We start from the raw sequence: 15,046 nt of genomic DNA, 5'->3' as shown, positions 1-15,046 counted from the left end.
TGAACTGTTGAGGAAAAAAAAAAATCAGACACTGAAAAGTGTGCACAGCATGTACTATTGATGCAAAAGGAATGATGAGCCATATTTTAGTGTTAATTTATATATAAAAAACATTATAAGGATATAGAAGAAACTAATAATAGGCATTAGTTATATATGTGGTAGAGATTTTGGGGAACTGGACAGATGGGAGAATAGCATGGGAGGGAGATTTTTTATTTTAGATTTAATTTTGATATATACATATATTGACCATTCAAAAATTAAATAAATACATTAATTTTTTTAAGTGGAAATATTCAACGAAAGGGGAAAGATGCGTCCTAAAAGAAGTGGCTTTCCAAAACAATGTTATGGATTTCATTATTTTATCTGGTTAATCAAGCAGAAGAGATTTAGCCTGGATATACAGAACTTGCCAATATGAAGGAGAACTAAATATTGAAATGAAGAGATGAAACACTGTTATCTGGTGGCCTTAAAACTAGCCAGACTGTTACCCGTCTGCAGGAAGCAGCATGGGGTAGCAGTTCACAGGGTTTGAAGAATCTGTGCAAAGAACTGACAGATTTCTCCTAACTGTGCCATGTGAGTGGGGCAAACTGCTCATCCTAAGCTTGACCTTCCCTTATCTAGAAAACAGGGTCAACAATAGTACCAACTCATTAATTTGCTACCAGGATTAAATGTGATAATATGAAGCATTTATATTCTGCTTATCACACTGTATATAGGAGCATTAAAGTTTGAACCTGCCACAAAACACTCTACAAAGCAAGGGGGTTTGAAGGTATTGCCTCTCAGAGGAATAACCAGTGCCAAAAAAAAGTTATTTCTCTCTATTAAATTATTACATGACACTGTTTAATGGTTTTCAGGTCAAGGTCAGATGTTCTGCCATACATATAAAGGTACAAAGGTTCAACAGTTGGAAAATAATAAAATGAGGGCGGGAGGAATCTATGCCTGGACTATAACTTCTATTTTATAAAAGATCTGACTTTGCATGGAGGAAGAGGAAGAATCAAATTTTCCAGTCAATATCCACCCTTCAATTTTTTCTATCTGGCAAGCCCTAGTGCTCCAGGAAAAGGCCACCAATGAAGTCATTACAAGGGTTTGTGTGGAGTGGGGAAAGAGGCAACACAGTCAGCTCTTTTTCCTCTACAGGAAGGGGAGGCTGAACAACTGCATATCAGGAGCAAAGGCAAACAAATTACCCATTTGGACCAAAATAAGTTGCTCCTTGGGCAAGAAAACAGCTGGAGCCAATCCAGCTAGACATGAAAGTGATAGACCTAAAAACAGCTGGATGTGGAGAGACTGCCTTTAGGAGGCAGGATCTTCTGAGCAAGTGGTGGCCACAATCCCAAGGCTCACCTCTGCTGACTTCAGCATATATCCACAAATGAAAATCAATCAGGAAATTGTGTCAGATGTGGAGAGAAATCCTGGGTGGAAAGGAAGAAAAGAAAGAAGCAAAACCAATGAACCAGCCAGATGAGCAAGAACCTCCCTTGCATTTTTAATATAAAACAATAATAACAACTAACCATTTATTCAGCTTTTGTTTTTGTGTCAGGCATTGTTCTTATTACTTTACATATATGAAAGCCAATTGAGGTGATCAAGACAGAGAGGTTAAGCCATTTACCTTTTATGAGGGTACACAGTTCACAAGTGAAAGGGGCAGAATTTGAATTCAGGCACTCTGAACCTGTGTTCTTCTTAACTACTACCTACTATTACTGCTTCAGACCATAGGAAATGACAGAGTAGAAAGAGCAGTCTTGGAAGTCAGGCAGATAGGTCTACCATTTACTTGCTCTTTATCTCTGGGTGAACTGTTTAACCCATTTAACCTCTGAGTTTCAGTTTTCTTCTCTGTAAAACAGGTACAACAAATCTACTTTGTGGAGTTGCGCCCACTCTCTGAGACAGGGAGTAGGTTCTAAATCATGTCCTTTCACCCTTTTCTAACTCTCTTTCTAGGCTGATTCATCCTATACTATATTTGTTAAATATTATCACTGTGTTATGATTCGGATCTGAAATGTTCCCCAAAATCTCATATGTTGAAGGTTTGGTCCCCACTGCAGCAGTGCTCAGAGGTGAGGCTTTGGGAGGTGATTGATTGGATCATGAGGCCTCTGATATCATCTATACATTAATCCATTGATGGATTCATAGCTTAGTGGGTTTGGGGGGAGGGGCTTTGCTACAAAAGTGCTCTCTTCCCCTCTGCTTCTTAGCTACAATGAGGAGATCAGCTTTGCTCTACTGCATGCCCACTGCAATGGTGTGTGTGTGTGTGACCAGGGATTAAAACTAGGGCCTCCCACATGCTAGGCAAGTGCTTTACCACTAAGCTACATTCCCAATGCACTGCCCCCCTCCCCCGGCTTTAATTATTAATTTAAGACAGGGTCCCTTTAGGTTACCCAGGCTAGCTTTGAACTTGTGGTGCTCGTGCCTCACACTCCCAAGTAGCTGTGATTACAGGCCTATGCCACTGTGTCCAGCCCTGCCATGATGTTCTGCCTCACCACAGCCCCAAAGCAATGGGACTAAGGGATCTTGGACTAAAATCTCTGCAACCACTAGCCAAAATAAATCTTCCTTCCTTTAAAGTTGGTTGTCTCAGATATTTTGTCATAGTGACAAAGTTGACTAACCCAAGCTGCTTCTACCCTTCAGCAAAGTTTGGCTTCTTTGATATTCTGCTCTAGTCTGTTCTATAACTATTTTGTGCCCATCACAAGCGGAATACAGCACCCGGCACTGAAGGGCTAGAGCTCAGAGAGTGAAACTGAAGGCAGGGAATTCTGTCTAAAGTGGGCAATAGCAACAGGATTGAGGGGAAGAGCTATCTGTGAGAAATAGCTTTAAGCTGGTAGAATCTTCTCCTCCTCTGGGGTCTCTCCTTCTTGCTGGTCTCCTGTGAGGCTAATAGGCAGCTTCTTGTCACTTCTAGGTTTCAAAGCTTGTACACTGCAGTGCACCCACTGGGGGCCACATTCCTCCAGTAGTAGGGAGCCTCTGACTCCCAGCTCATTGTCAGGTGACAGGCCCACTTTTCCTCACCCTGGAAACATCAATTCAACAGACTGTAAGCCAGGCCCTGAGCATTTGGGACAAAACAAAAAAATTAATCTGCTTTTGAGCGTATCAGTATGTCCTGTTCTACTGCCACTGATGGCCTCACTTGGGTAACACTGGACATGCCTCTCTAGAATGTCTCATTTCTCTCTCCCAACAAAGAAATACTTCACTACAACAATTACACTGATAAATGATTCTCCCTTCTCCCACTCCACCAAGGGAAATGGGAAATGGAAAAAATGGTATAGATGGATGGATGGATAGATAGATGGATAGATGGATACAAAGGCAGCTAAGAGATATATGCTAGGCATTTCACATACTTTACCTCACCCAATCTTCACAACAATTCTGCAAGGAGAAATTATCATTCCCATTACATAGATGAGTGCAGAAGGGAAGCTCACACACACAGCTGGAGCAGGTTTGAACCAAGGCTGTCTACTGCACTCTTCGCTCTTTCTACAGCCCCAGGCTGCCTATGTCAGTTCACCCTGTGCTCTGCTAGCACTGGCTCCCTCCTTTGTCTGAACTACTGCTTCCCTGTATTTAGCTTGCCTTCAATCTTCTTGTTGTGCTAGTCCCAAAGGAAGCTACCCTCTCCCAGTTCAGTGCCAGCAGCAGCAGCAACAATAACATCCTTTGATTCTTTGATTAGCTTGTCTTAATTATACCCAGGCTGGAGCAGTTCCAGTAGAAAGTGTCTGGTACTGCTGCAAAGCATGCAGGTTTGCTGTTACATTTTCTAGCTCTTTCGACTCCAGCCCCTCTGACTCTCCATTGCTGCAGGCAACCTCCCTCCTTTGCCTCCTTGCTCCTGCCTCTTTGCACATCATATGTAGGCTTGAGAAATAATGCCTCAAACTACCACTACCCCAGGCAGCTACACCAATCTACTCAATTTGAGAGTTCTTGAATCTCTGCTGAGAGCCAGACACTGTTCTAAATGGGGTGACCAAATAAGAAATAAAAGAAAATCACAGGGGCCTTGCCTTTCTGAAATTCCAAGTCAGAGGCTAGGAAAGAGAAATACGAACAGAAATCCCTGACACAAGGCAGGCAATACTGATGTTATAACAAGTCCCGAATGATCAGAGCTAGAGAAAAACTTGGTTTTCTGTTTCATGCCCTCCAGTTTACAGATGGGGAACTAAAGCCTAAAGAAGGGCAATTCCTTGAACTAATAATATCAGGTACAAACACCTAACATTTCTAAAGCCCTTACTAGGAGCTAAGTGCCATTCTGTTAGCCTTGCATATATTAGCTCATTTAACCCTCAGAATAATACTATGAGGTAGGCATTACTGTTATCCTCATTTTAAAGATGAGGAATAATTAAATAATGTGCAAGTTCACACTGGTAATAAGTAAAAGCCTGCACTGAACTTGGGCACTCTACGTTGTACTCTACATTATAGTCTCTCTAATGTACTGTGAGATAAAGACTGAATATACCTGTGAACAAAATGAAAAGGCTTCTTGAATGAATTGCTCACAGGTTTAATAAGGAAAACACTGAACATGGGTCATCCAGAGCCAGCTAAAAGGAAGTCTCAATTGACCAGAGGCTTGTGAGGTCCCAAGTATTACCAAATACAAGGCAGTGAGGACAGTAAGCAAAGGCCCCTGTTTCCAAGAAAGAATCAAACTAAGAACTTGGAAGAAGAAATTTATTCAAAGAGCCAGAAGCCACACAATCCACTCTCCCTTTTTATGTCTGGCTATCCACAAATAATGCCCTGTGGCTGTAAGTTCTTTAAGGTCCTCAAATGCTACTTCCTGGGGCAAATAGGGCAGCTGGGGCACCTTAAAAAGATGACCAATGATGCGGATTGAACTTTTCAGAAAAGGGGCTACTTTTATCAACTCTTGGTCAACCACAGACTTCTATTCCCCAAGTCTTCCCCAATACATACACACACATATGCACCCTAGTTTTTGGTTAACCAAGAGTCTTCTCCAATTCTGTTACATGAATTTCAGAACAAACACAGTTATCAGTATAAAAATTACTTACCAATTACTGCCAAATTATGCTCTGAGCCACAAGAAACCTGTTAAAAAGAATTATGTTATCTTAGAAAAAGAAAATATATAGATATTTCAGCCAGATTATTTTATGATCACAGTTATTTTCTAATGACACTAGCATCCATTTTTGGCAAAATTTAGGAAGAAGTAGAAAGGCACCATATACAAAGGTTAAAACTATAATTACAACTTATTCACAGCTACATAAAAAGAGAGTGTGAAAAAAACATTGAACAGCAATGCACCAAGATGTTAAAGAGTTGTCTTTAGCCAGTCAGACCATCAGTGAATTTTTTTCTTCCTACTTTTTTGTATTTTTTAAACTTTCTATAATGAGCATATGTTACTTTAAAAATGGAAAGATAAGGCAATAAAGATAACAGCTTTTGAAAACCAAACTAAAAAGACTATCTCTCTCATCTGGACTGATAAAATGAGCAAAGAATTCTGTAGAAATAGACTGGTCTGAGGAGAAATGCTTGACTTTTCTGCACCTGCCCACTCTCCCTTTTACCTTCCAGTCACACGAACTATCTGCAATTCTTTGAACACGACACATTCTCTTACACCTCTAGGACTTTGCACATGCTTGTTCTTCTACCCAGAATGCCCTCTCCACCTACTGACTACCTAAAACACTTCTACTCATTCTTTAAAACCCCAAAGCATTTACAGAAACTTCCTTTGCTGTGGCTTCTAGGCAAACTCAGCATTCCCGTCATTTTGCTCTTATACATAGCATAATATTGCAGCAACCATCCTATTGCCCTTAGCATCTTTTTTGCTGTCTGCTCACTAGACTATGTACATCTTGAGAACAGGGTTGAGTCTCATTCATCTCTGTATTACACAAATGAACTGTACAAAGCCCAGGATTCAGTTAACATCTGCTAAATAGAGAATGAATACAAGTACAAAGTACTTAAGAGAACAAATATATAATACATAAAATACAATGGTTCAGGATTCTGAATCTAGTGTTTCTAACCAGGGAGAGCCACTTCTTGTCTTTCAGTGTCCATTTGTTCCAACTGTTACCAGGAGGAAATAACTGGGGATATAAAAGGTACTAATTAAGAGAAACTCTAGACTCTGGAGAAGCATCCTCTGAATTTTATCAGGATGCTCACTTTAGCAAGAAGAAGGTTTTGGGTACTCTGGAATGTTAATGTGGGGAGGGTCTGGTAGATCATCTATATTACCAGGAGGACAACAGAGGCTTATAAAAAGGAAAGAACTTGCCTGAGGTCCCAGAGTAAGACTGTGTCAAAAACCAAGACTAGAACCACAATTCCTTTCTCTACTTCAACCTTTCTATGTATCAACCTTTTTGTTCCACATACAAGTGAGATCATGTGGTATATGTCTTTCTGTGCTTGGCTTCTTTCACTTGACATATTGTCCTTCAGGTTCATTCATATTGTTTAAATTTACTATAGTTAATAGCAATGTATCATATTCTTGAAAAATGCTGAGTTAATTTTAATATTTTCTCACCACAAAAATATGAGGTGATGCATATGTCAATTAGCTTGATTTAGCCATTCCACAATGTATATATATTTCAAAACATCATGTTGTACATAATAAATATATACAATTTTATCTGTCAATTAAGAAAATTAAATTAAATTTAAAAACAAAAAACCATTAGACTAGAATCAGTCTGACTCTCTTTACTTTCACAAGAGTTCCTTTTTTGATGCTTCTCACTATTTGTTCCCCAGTAAAAACCATTTGGAAGTAAATTCAAAGATTCTCAGCAAAAGCCCTGGCAGCTAAGGTAACTGGCTCAGAGGGCATTTGAACACAGGAGGCCATCTACATATTAATAGGTGAGAAAGGGCAACAAAGTTTCCTTGGCTTCTTCCTGTATATAAACTGTGCCTTTCGGATCCCAGGTTCCACAGGGAAAAAGCTACATAAATTTTTATGGTCTCTCTGAGAGCTCTGGCAAAAACGCCCTATATATTTTACTCTTAGTAAATAGTTCTAGATTGTTTCATCTCTGAGCTCCTTTGAGACTGGCTCTGAGGGCTCCTATTGTGTCTCACCCAGAGCCATATACATAGCACGAGTGTATTATAACTTTTCTGACTGTTTTGTGACTGTTTCCCTAGGTCTGTTAAGGGGAAGCATTACAGACTAATGAATAGGGAAAAACTTAGATGTCTAATAATAATGAAGTGTTTTTGTAAACTATGACAGAGTCATCAGCAGGATGATTAAGCAGCCTGGGAAAATGATGCTTAGAATAATAGCGAAGTACTCATGATCATATCATGTAAACTGAAAAATCACTAAAAAAGTGTGTGTATATAAAATATGGTCTCAATTCCATAATAAAACATTAATAAAAATGATGGCTGAAAGGAGATACACCAAAATGTTAACAATGATTTCTTCTGGTTTGAGGATAAGATTGGCATTATGAGTATGGTTGTTTTCTTTTTACTTTTCTATACTCTCTGAATTTTACACACTATTTTTTTTTTTTTTTTGGTTGGGGAGGCAGTACTCGATATTGAACCCAGGGGCACTCTACCACTGAGCTATATCCCCAAGCCTTTTTTTATTTTTTATTTCAAGATGGGTCCTCCTTAAGTTGCTGAGGCTAGCCTTAAACTTGTAATCCTCCTGCTTCACTTTCCTAATGGCTAGGATCTCAGGCAGATACCACTGTCCCTCAATTCTACACACGATTCTTAAAATCTAGAAAAATCTATTAAAAATTAAGAAAACATCACTGTAATACAGTTGCCACCATAGAAAAAAGCAAACAAAACCTTGCCTAGCTATAAAATCTGGTATATTTAGAAATAATGGGGAAAGAAGATTTGACAGAAATATAATTAAATTATCAGGGTAATTGTATCACAATGTTTGGACTATAAGATATTTTTTCTTCTATTTTCCAAATGCCTCTTAATTGTGGTGGCAGTAGTGGTGGTGGTTGTAGTATTAAGAGCAAGAGTTAAAGGTATCATATATTGAGGATTCATATGTGCCAGATATTATACAAAGGCATTTTATAAAATTATCACATTTTAATCATCATAATAATCTTTTCAGGTAGGTTTGACTTTACTCACTTTAGGGATAAGGAGACTAAGATTCAATATTAAACAGCTAGTTAAGGTGGCAGCAGTAGAATCAAAGCCAGGTTTGCCTGAGCTCTAACTTAGTGTTCTTTACCACTGTATCACATTATTTTTGCTTTTTTGAAAAGATTATTTTACTTAAAAAATGTAGAGAAAAGAATCTACCTCTGTCTGCCATGGTTCACCCTGGGGTTGTCGGCTACCAAACTGACCAGCCTCGAGGACCAGGGGCTTCCACAAACAAGCCACTGACAAATGCCAGCATCTGGTAGTAGATGCTCCTCTGAATTTATGAGTGAGGTGTGATAAATAGATCTTGTCAAGCCAATATAGAGCTTGCAGCTCAAAGTTTCTGATTACTTCTTGCTCTCTCTCCATTGGCTTCAAGGTCAGGAGACTGAACAACACAGGCTACACAATCTCAGTGCTACATTCCTTCAACAAGATTGTATCAATGACCATTTGCTTCATATTGCTCCTGTCGGCATCTATCCACCATCTGGCTGAAGGCAGCTTTCTACAGGACTTTGTTAACAATGGTGATGTGCCCAGGAGAATGAGATTCAGAGCCAAGAAGCCAGGTGAAGCCTAGGTCCTCGGCTTTCTGCCTCTGAGACCTTTGGCAGAGCATTTAACCTCTAGGGTCTCAGGAATAAAAATATTCTCAGGAATAAAAATCAGACAATAGCATCTGTCATATATAATTGCTAAAGGACAATCCATTCCCTTACAGCCAGGCATCCCACCATCCCTACATATGAGTCTGACCATGTCATGCTTCTATATAAAACCCTTCATAGTCTCTCAGCACTGGTTGGGCAAAGTCTAAAATACAAAGTATAGCTTACAAGGTCATTGTGAATAGATCTCTGTTTACCTCCCTGAACTCATTTCCTTCCTCTGCTATTCATGAACCCTCAACTCCAAAAAAACTATTCCCTCTGTTCCATTCATATCACATTGTATTATTCTAAGAATATCATGCAATTTCAGGCTTTCATGCATTCTATTCTCCTTGGCTGTAAATCCCATTCTCCCACTAATTAGCTCATGGATCTGTCTAGGCAAGTCCTTTATGGATGCTCAAACATCCACCTGCTGGTTAAGTTTTCCCTGCCTCTCAAGGTACAGCCAGCTGCTCACCCTGGCTATTCCCACAGCACTAAATGCTATGGCCCTTATTACACATGATGTCTATTCACAGACTACATGGGTTAGCCACCTGTGCCTCTCAGTCATCCACCAGACTGCCTGCCCAGTAATGTTTCTGGCACACAGCCCAAGTGCAACTCATGGGGTTTGAGGGATGAGGGACAATACAAAAAGAAGAGACTCAGGGAAGGCATAGGATCCTAAAGCAAGTGTGAGTAGCACGGTGGTCCCTTCAGTTTAACTGGAGACAGGCCCTGAGATACACAGTGGGGCCAGAAAGGGAGCATCACTATAGATGGAGAGATGCTGGAAGCAACAAAAGCACAAATAGGGTTGTTCCAGGATCCAGCACAGCAAAAGACATTAGACCACAAAAAGGGCAGTCCTAGGAAACAGAGCACCAATATGCTATAAGCAGGTCCCAGCTTGCTGGCTGGGGCCTTTGGGACAAGGGGGATATGTGCTTCCTCCTCCTTCCATGGAGTGGGGTTGGGAACAAATGTGTTTGTGGAAAGCTGTCCTGTCTTAGTGCTGCCCAAATGCTAGAACAACTTGCTCTGTCCAGGGCCCTTCTGTCCAAGGAGTCAGAGGTACAGAGAATTTTCAAACCCCCAAAAGGCAGTTTAAAAAGCTCTCTGACCCACCTACTAAAGGGTAGGCTTCATCAGTTTTTGAAAGGGTAGTCTCAACTCCCCTGGGCTGGATCTTACAAAATACAGCTGGACTAAGAGAAATATTGATTGACAGTAAATATATGTTTATCCCAGTAAATATTATATTTACTAGATATTTACACCTAGTAAATATATCCCAGATGCACTGTTTAAGTGAATAATTGAGTGAATAAGCAAAAAATAGATGAATGTGAAGTAACTGCCAACTGCTGCTTGTAAGTACTTTAGCAGTATAGTTCAACCATTTCTAAAATCAGCTGACGGGCCCTTGTTGAGTGCTTATGGCCAGGCTAACAGCTTTGCCTATTTCATCTTATTTAATCTTATTCAAAACCTAAGAAGAGATAGAGTCTTTGGTCTTAGCCATTTAATAAATAACAGGGGCTCAGAGAGGCAACTTGCCCCACATCTTACAGGTACTGGAGGTACAAGATTTTGTGATCCTGCAAATTCCAGCTTTCTTCCCTCCCAAGGGTTTTACCCCTTTCTTTTCACATGTAGGATGGAAATAAACTACTCAATCCATCCAGTTCCTTACATTTGGCAATCCAGTGCCAATTAATTATAAGGGCTTTTAAATTGAGAGAGACCTAGACTTACTGGGCCCAAACATCCTGCCTGGGGCCAGGAATGCCCTCCTCTGGACTGATCAAGAAGCTGTCCCAGAGTTTGTTCCTTGGAGAATGGCTGCAAAATTGCAATAAATAGTTATAGCTATTGTCTCATTGGGAAACTACCATATTGTCTACCTCTGACAGGGTAAAATCAGGGCGTGGAAAACAAAGTAGGTCTAAAAATGAACACAAGGAGGCAGAGACAGAAGAAACACTTGGTAGAGGCCAAGAAGAGAGAGCAGGGTCAGGAGCTGTGCTCATTCCTCCCAACAATCACCCTGTGGTCATCAGCAGTTCAGGGCCATCCAGAGCATGCAACAGCTGGTGAGCTGGCTGACTGGTTCCTACCCTTCATGAATGGGCCAGGACACCTTTGGTTTTTTGGCATTGGTTACTTCACTTAGCATGATATTCTCCAACTCCATCCATTTACCTGCAAATGCCATGATTTTATTCTCTTTTAATGCTGAGTAATATTCCATTGTGTATATATACTAAAGTTTCTTTATCCATTCATCTGTTGAAGGGCATCTAGGTTGCTTCCAGTTTAGCTATTGTGAAATGAGCTGCCATGAACATTAATGTGGCTGTGTTACTGTAGTATGCCGATTTTAAGTCCTTTGGGTATAGACTGAGGAGTGGGATAGCTGGGTCAAATGGTGGTTCCATTCCAAGTTTTCTAAGGAATCTCCATACTGCTTTCCAGATTCATTGCACCAATCTGTAGTTCCACCAGCCATGTGTAAGTGTGCCTTTTCCACCACACCCTCGCCAACATTTATTGTTGTCTGTTCTTGATAACTGCCATTCTGACTGGCATGAGATGAAATCTTAAGAGTAGTTTTAATTTGCATTTCTCTAATTACTAGAGATGTTGAACATTTTTTCATATATTTCTTGATCAAATGTATATCTTCTTCTGAGAAGTATCTGTTCAGCTCCTTAGCCCATTTATTGATTGGGTTGTTTGGGGGGTTTTGATGTGAAGTTTTATGAGTTATTTCTATATACTGAAGATTAGTGCTCTATCTGACAGGTGTGTGGCACAAAAATTTACTCCCCAAATGTAGGCTCTCTGTGCATCTCAATGATTTTTTTTTTTTTTGCTGAGAAGAAGCTTTTTGAGACTATTCCATTTATTAATTCTTTACTTTAATTACATATGGCAGTAGAGTCCAGTTTTATAAAATTAAACATGCATGAAACAAATCTTTTTCTAATTATGGCACAGTTCTTATAGATGTACATGATGGTAATTCACTGTGGTGTTTTCATATAAATACACAGGGAAATTATTTTGGATTCATTTTACTATCTTTCCTTTTCCTATCTCCCCACCCTTCCCTTCATTCTCCTTGTCTAATCTACTGAATGTCTATTCTTTCCCTCACCCTATGCATTGTGGGTTAGCTTCCCCATATCAGTGAAAACATTCAACCTTTGGTTTTTGGGGATTGGCTTTTCACTTAGCATGATACTCTCCAGATCCATCCATTTACTGGCAAAGGTCATAAAGTCATTCTTCTTTATGGCTGACTAATATTTCATTGTGTAAATATACCACAATTTCTTTTTCCATTCATCTGCTGGTGGGCATCTAGGTTGGCTCCATAGCTTAGTTATTGTGTTTTGTGAAGCTATAAATATTGATGTGACTACATCAATGTAGTATGCTAATTTTAAATCCTTTGGATATATACCAAGGAGTGGGATAACTGGGTCAAATGGTGTTTCCATTCCTAGTTTTTTAAAAATATTTTTATATGTATGGACCTTTATTTTATTCATTTATTTATATGTGGTGCTGAGGATCGAACCCAGTGCCTCACACATGCTAGGCAAATGCTCTACCACTGAGCCACAGCCTCAGCCCCCATTCCTAGTTTTTTGAGGACTGTCCATACTGCTTTCCAAAGTGATTGCACTAATGTGCAGGCCCAACAACAATGTATGGGAGTACCCTTTTCCCCACATTCTCGCCAACATTTACTGTTACTTATATTTTGGATAATTGCCATTTTGATTGGAGTGAGAGGAAATCTCAATGTAGTTATAATTTGCATTTCTCTATTTGCTACAGAAATATTCATATATTTGTGGACTGTTCATATTTCTTCTTTTGAGAAGTATCTGTTTGGTTCCTTTGCCCATTTATTGATTGGATTATTTGTTTTGCTTTTTGGTGTTAAGTTTTTGAGTTCTTGGTATATCCTTAAAATTAACGCTCTATCTGAGGTGCAGGTGGCAAAGATTTTCTCCCATTCTGTAGGCTATCTCTTCATGTTCTTGATTATCTCCTTTGCTGTGAAGAAGCTTTTCAGTTTGATGCCATCCCATTTATTGATTTTTAAATTTTATTTCTTGCACCTTAGGAGTCTTATTGAGGAAGTCAGTTCCTAAGCTGACATGTTGGAGTGTTGGGCCTTCATTTTCATCTAGTAGGTTCAGAGTTTCTTGTCTAATACCTAGGTCTTTGATCCACTTTGAGTTGAGTTTCGTGCAGGGTGAGAAATAGGGGTTAAATTTCATTCTGCTACATATACATTTCCAGATTTCTCAGCACCATTTGTTGAAGAGGCTATCTTTTCTCCAATGCATGGTTTTGGCACCTTTATCTAGTATGAGATAACTGTATTTATGTGGATTTGTCTCTGTGTCTTGCATGAATCAATTCTGAGAATATTTTGCAGGTACTATAGAATTGTGTGAATGAAAAAATACATTAATGTTGTTGAGAGTCAGAATTTTCACTGTAGATGAAGGAAACACATGGAATGAGGGGAGGCAAAGAGAAACACTATTGGAATTAAAGTAGCAATGTGAAATTAAAGTTTCATACACATGTACACACAGGTTGGGTTAAAACAATATGAAATTGCTTAGAAGCAATGATAACCCAATAGGAGTAAGTTCATTTGGTATATAGATCTTATCTTTTAGGTACTATTTAACAAGAGAAATCAGAGCTCCTTGGAGAAATGGCTGATTCCAGATTTGGGACAAGAAAACAACAATCAGAGCCTGAGATACCTATTTGAGCCAGGAAGTAAGGAAGTGATCAAAGAATGACAGGGACATGTTAAAAGGACATAGGAGCCACCTTGAAAGGGATCCTAACAGCTAAATCAAGGGCGAAACTGAGAATTAAAATATATATTGACAATAGTAGATTGCAACCCATTGAATAAAATTTAAGTAAATGGATACATACTGAATAATAAATAGGGGACCTGGAAAAGCTTATCGTTATAGCAGGATGTCATAAATAATAAATGTAAAAGGAATAATTGGTTTAGAAAATAATTTTACAATCATTACAGTAATAGTTAATTCAAGCAAGAATCATTAACACATGTTAAAACCACTGAGCAAAAGTCTGAAGAGGAATAGGATATTTACATAGTCTTAAGTAGCTTTTCACAGACTGTTTCTTAAATATAATGGAATAAATGGTAACATTACAGAAGCAAAAGGAGATAAACACTACCTTACACAAGAGATCAAAATTCACATCTCTAATAATGGGATAAACTGACATCAGGTGCTTCCTCACATGATATATTAAAGACAGACACAACATCACTTATTTATTATTACTGCCCAGAAGGGCATAAGTGAAATCTAATTAGGAGAAAAAGATCAGATAAAACCAATTGAGGGGCATAATAAAAACACAACTACAAAGCAATTGTCCTGTACTCTTAAAAAACATGAATGTCATAAAAGACAAAGAGAAACTACTCAAGATTAAAGGCAGCAGAGACATGACAACTAAATGCAACACCTGATCCTGGATTGGATCCTAGATCAAAGTGAAAATATGCCATAAAAGATATCATTGATACAACTGGAGAAATATATGGAACCGCCATGGGCAGTAGGTGGGGGAGGGGCTATGAATGCATACAAATATCGACTATATTAATACATATTGCATCTGGGTGAAGGGATTTGGGGAGTTCTTTGTATTATTCTTGCAACTCTTTCATAAAATTGAAATTATTTCAAAATAAAAGGTTAAAAAAAGCTGGATGCAGTAATGCACAGCTATAATCCCTGTTACTCAGGAGGGTGAGGTAGGAGGATCACAAGTTCCAGGCCAGCCTGGGCAACACAAGACCACCATCTCAAAAGCAAAAGAAAGCAAAAGGTTAAAAAAAATTAACAAGTCAAATTCACCTATGTTCAAAATTTAGAATAGTGGTTATCTTTGGGTGGGCATATCTGGGAGGCTTGCTGGAACAACTAATTTACTTCTGAGCTATATCCCCAGGTGTATACGAATATAAACATTGAGCTGGACACTTGAGATTTGCCTATTTTATTGTATGTGGGTTACATTTCAGCCCAAACCAAAAAAAAAAAAAAAAA

The 15,046-nt window shown here is 39.0% G+C and overlaps 1 protein-coding gene across 6 annotated transcripts in view; it reads right to left on the bottom strand.

The window, feature by feature from the left end:
- Sergef (secretion regulating guanine nucleotide exchange factor) overlaps window positions 1-15,046 on the bottom strand; it is a 224,670-nt gene that overhangs the window by 85,124 nt on the left and 124,500 nt on the right. For 2 of the 6 annotated variants that reach the window (XM_046438348.1, XM_046438351.2), the window contains exon 10: window positions 5,121-5,157. The exons of the other annotated variants lie outside the window; for them this stretch is intronic. In XM_046438348.1, coding sequence (XP_046294304.1) covers window positions 5,121-5,157 — 37 coding nt within the window. The remainder of the gene's footprint in view (window positions 1-5,120; window positions 5,158-15,046) is intronic. 6 annotated transcript variants of the gene reach the window in all.

The sequence above is a fragment of the Marmota monax genome, unplaced genomic scaffold (genome assembly GCF_021218885.2).
Source record: "Marmota monax isolate L192 unplaced genomic scaffold, Marmota_monax_Labrador192_F-V1.1 WCK01_AAM20220418_F8-fsc00061, whole genome shotgun sequence".
Classification (NCBI taxonomy): Eukaryota; Metazoa; Chordata; class Mammalia; order Rodentia; family Sciuridae; genus Marmota; species Marmota monax.
Note: the sequence above shows the minus strand (reverse complement) of the source record. Positions and strands in the feature narration are given on the sequence as shown.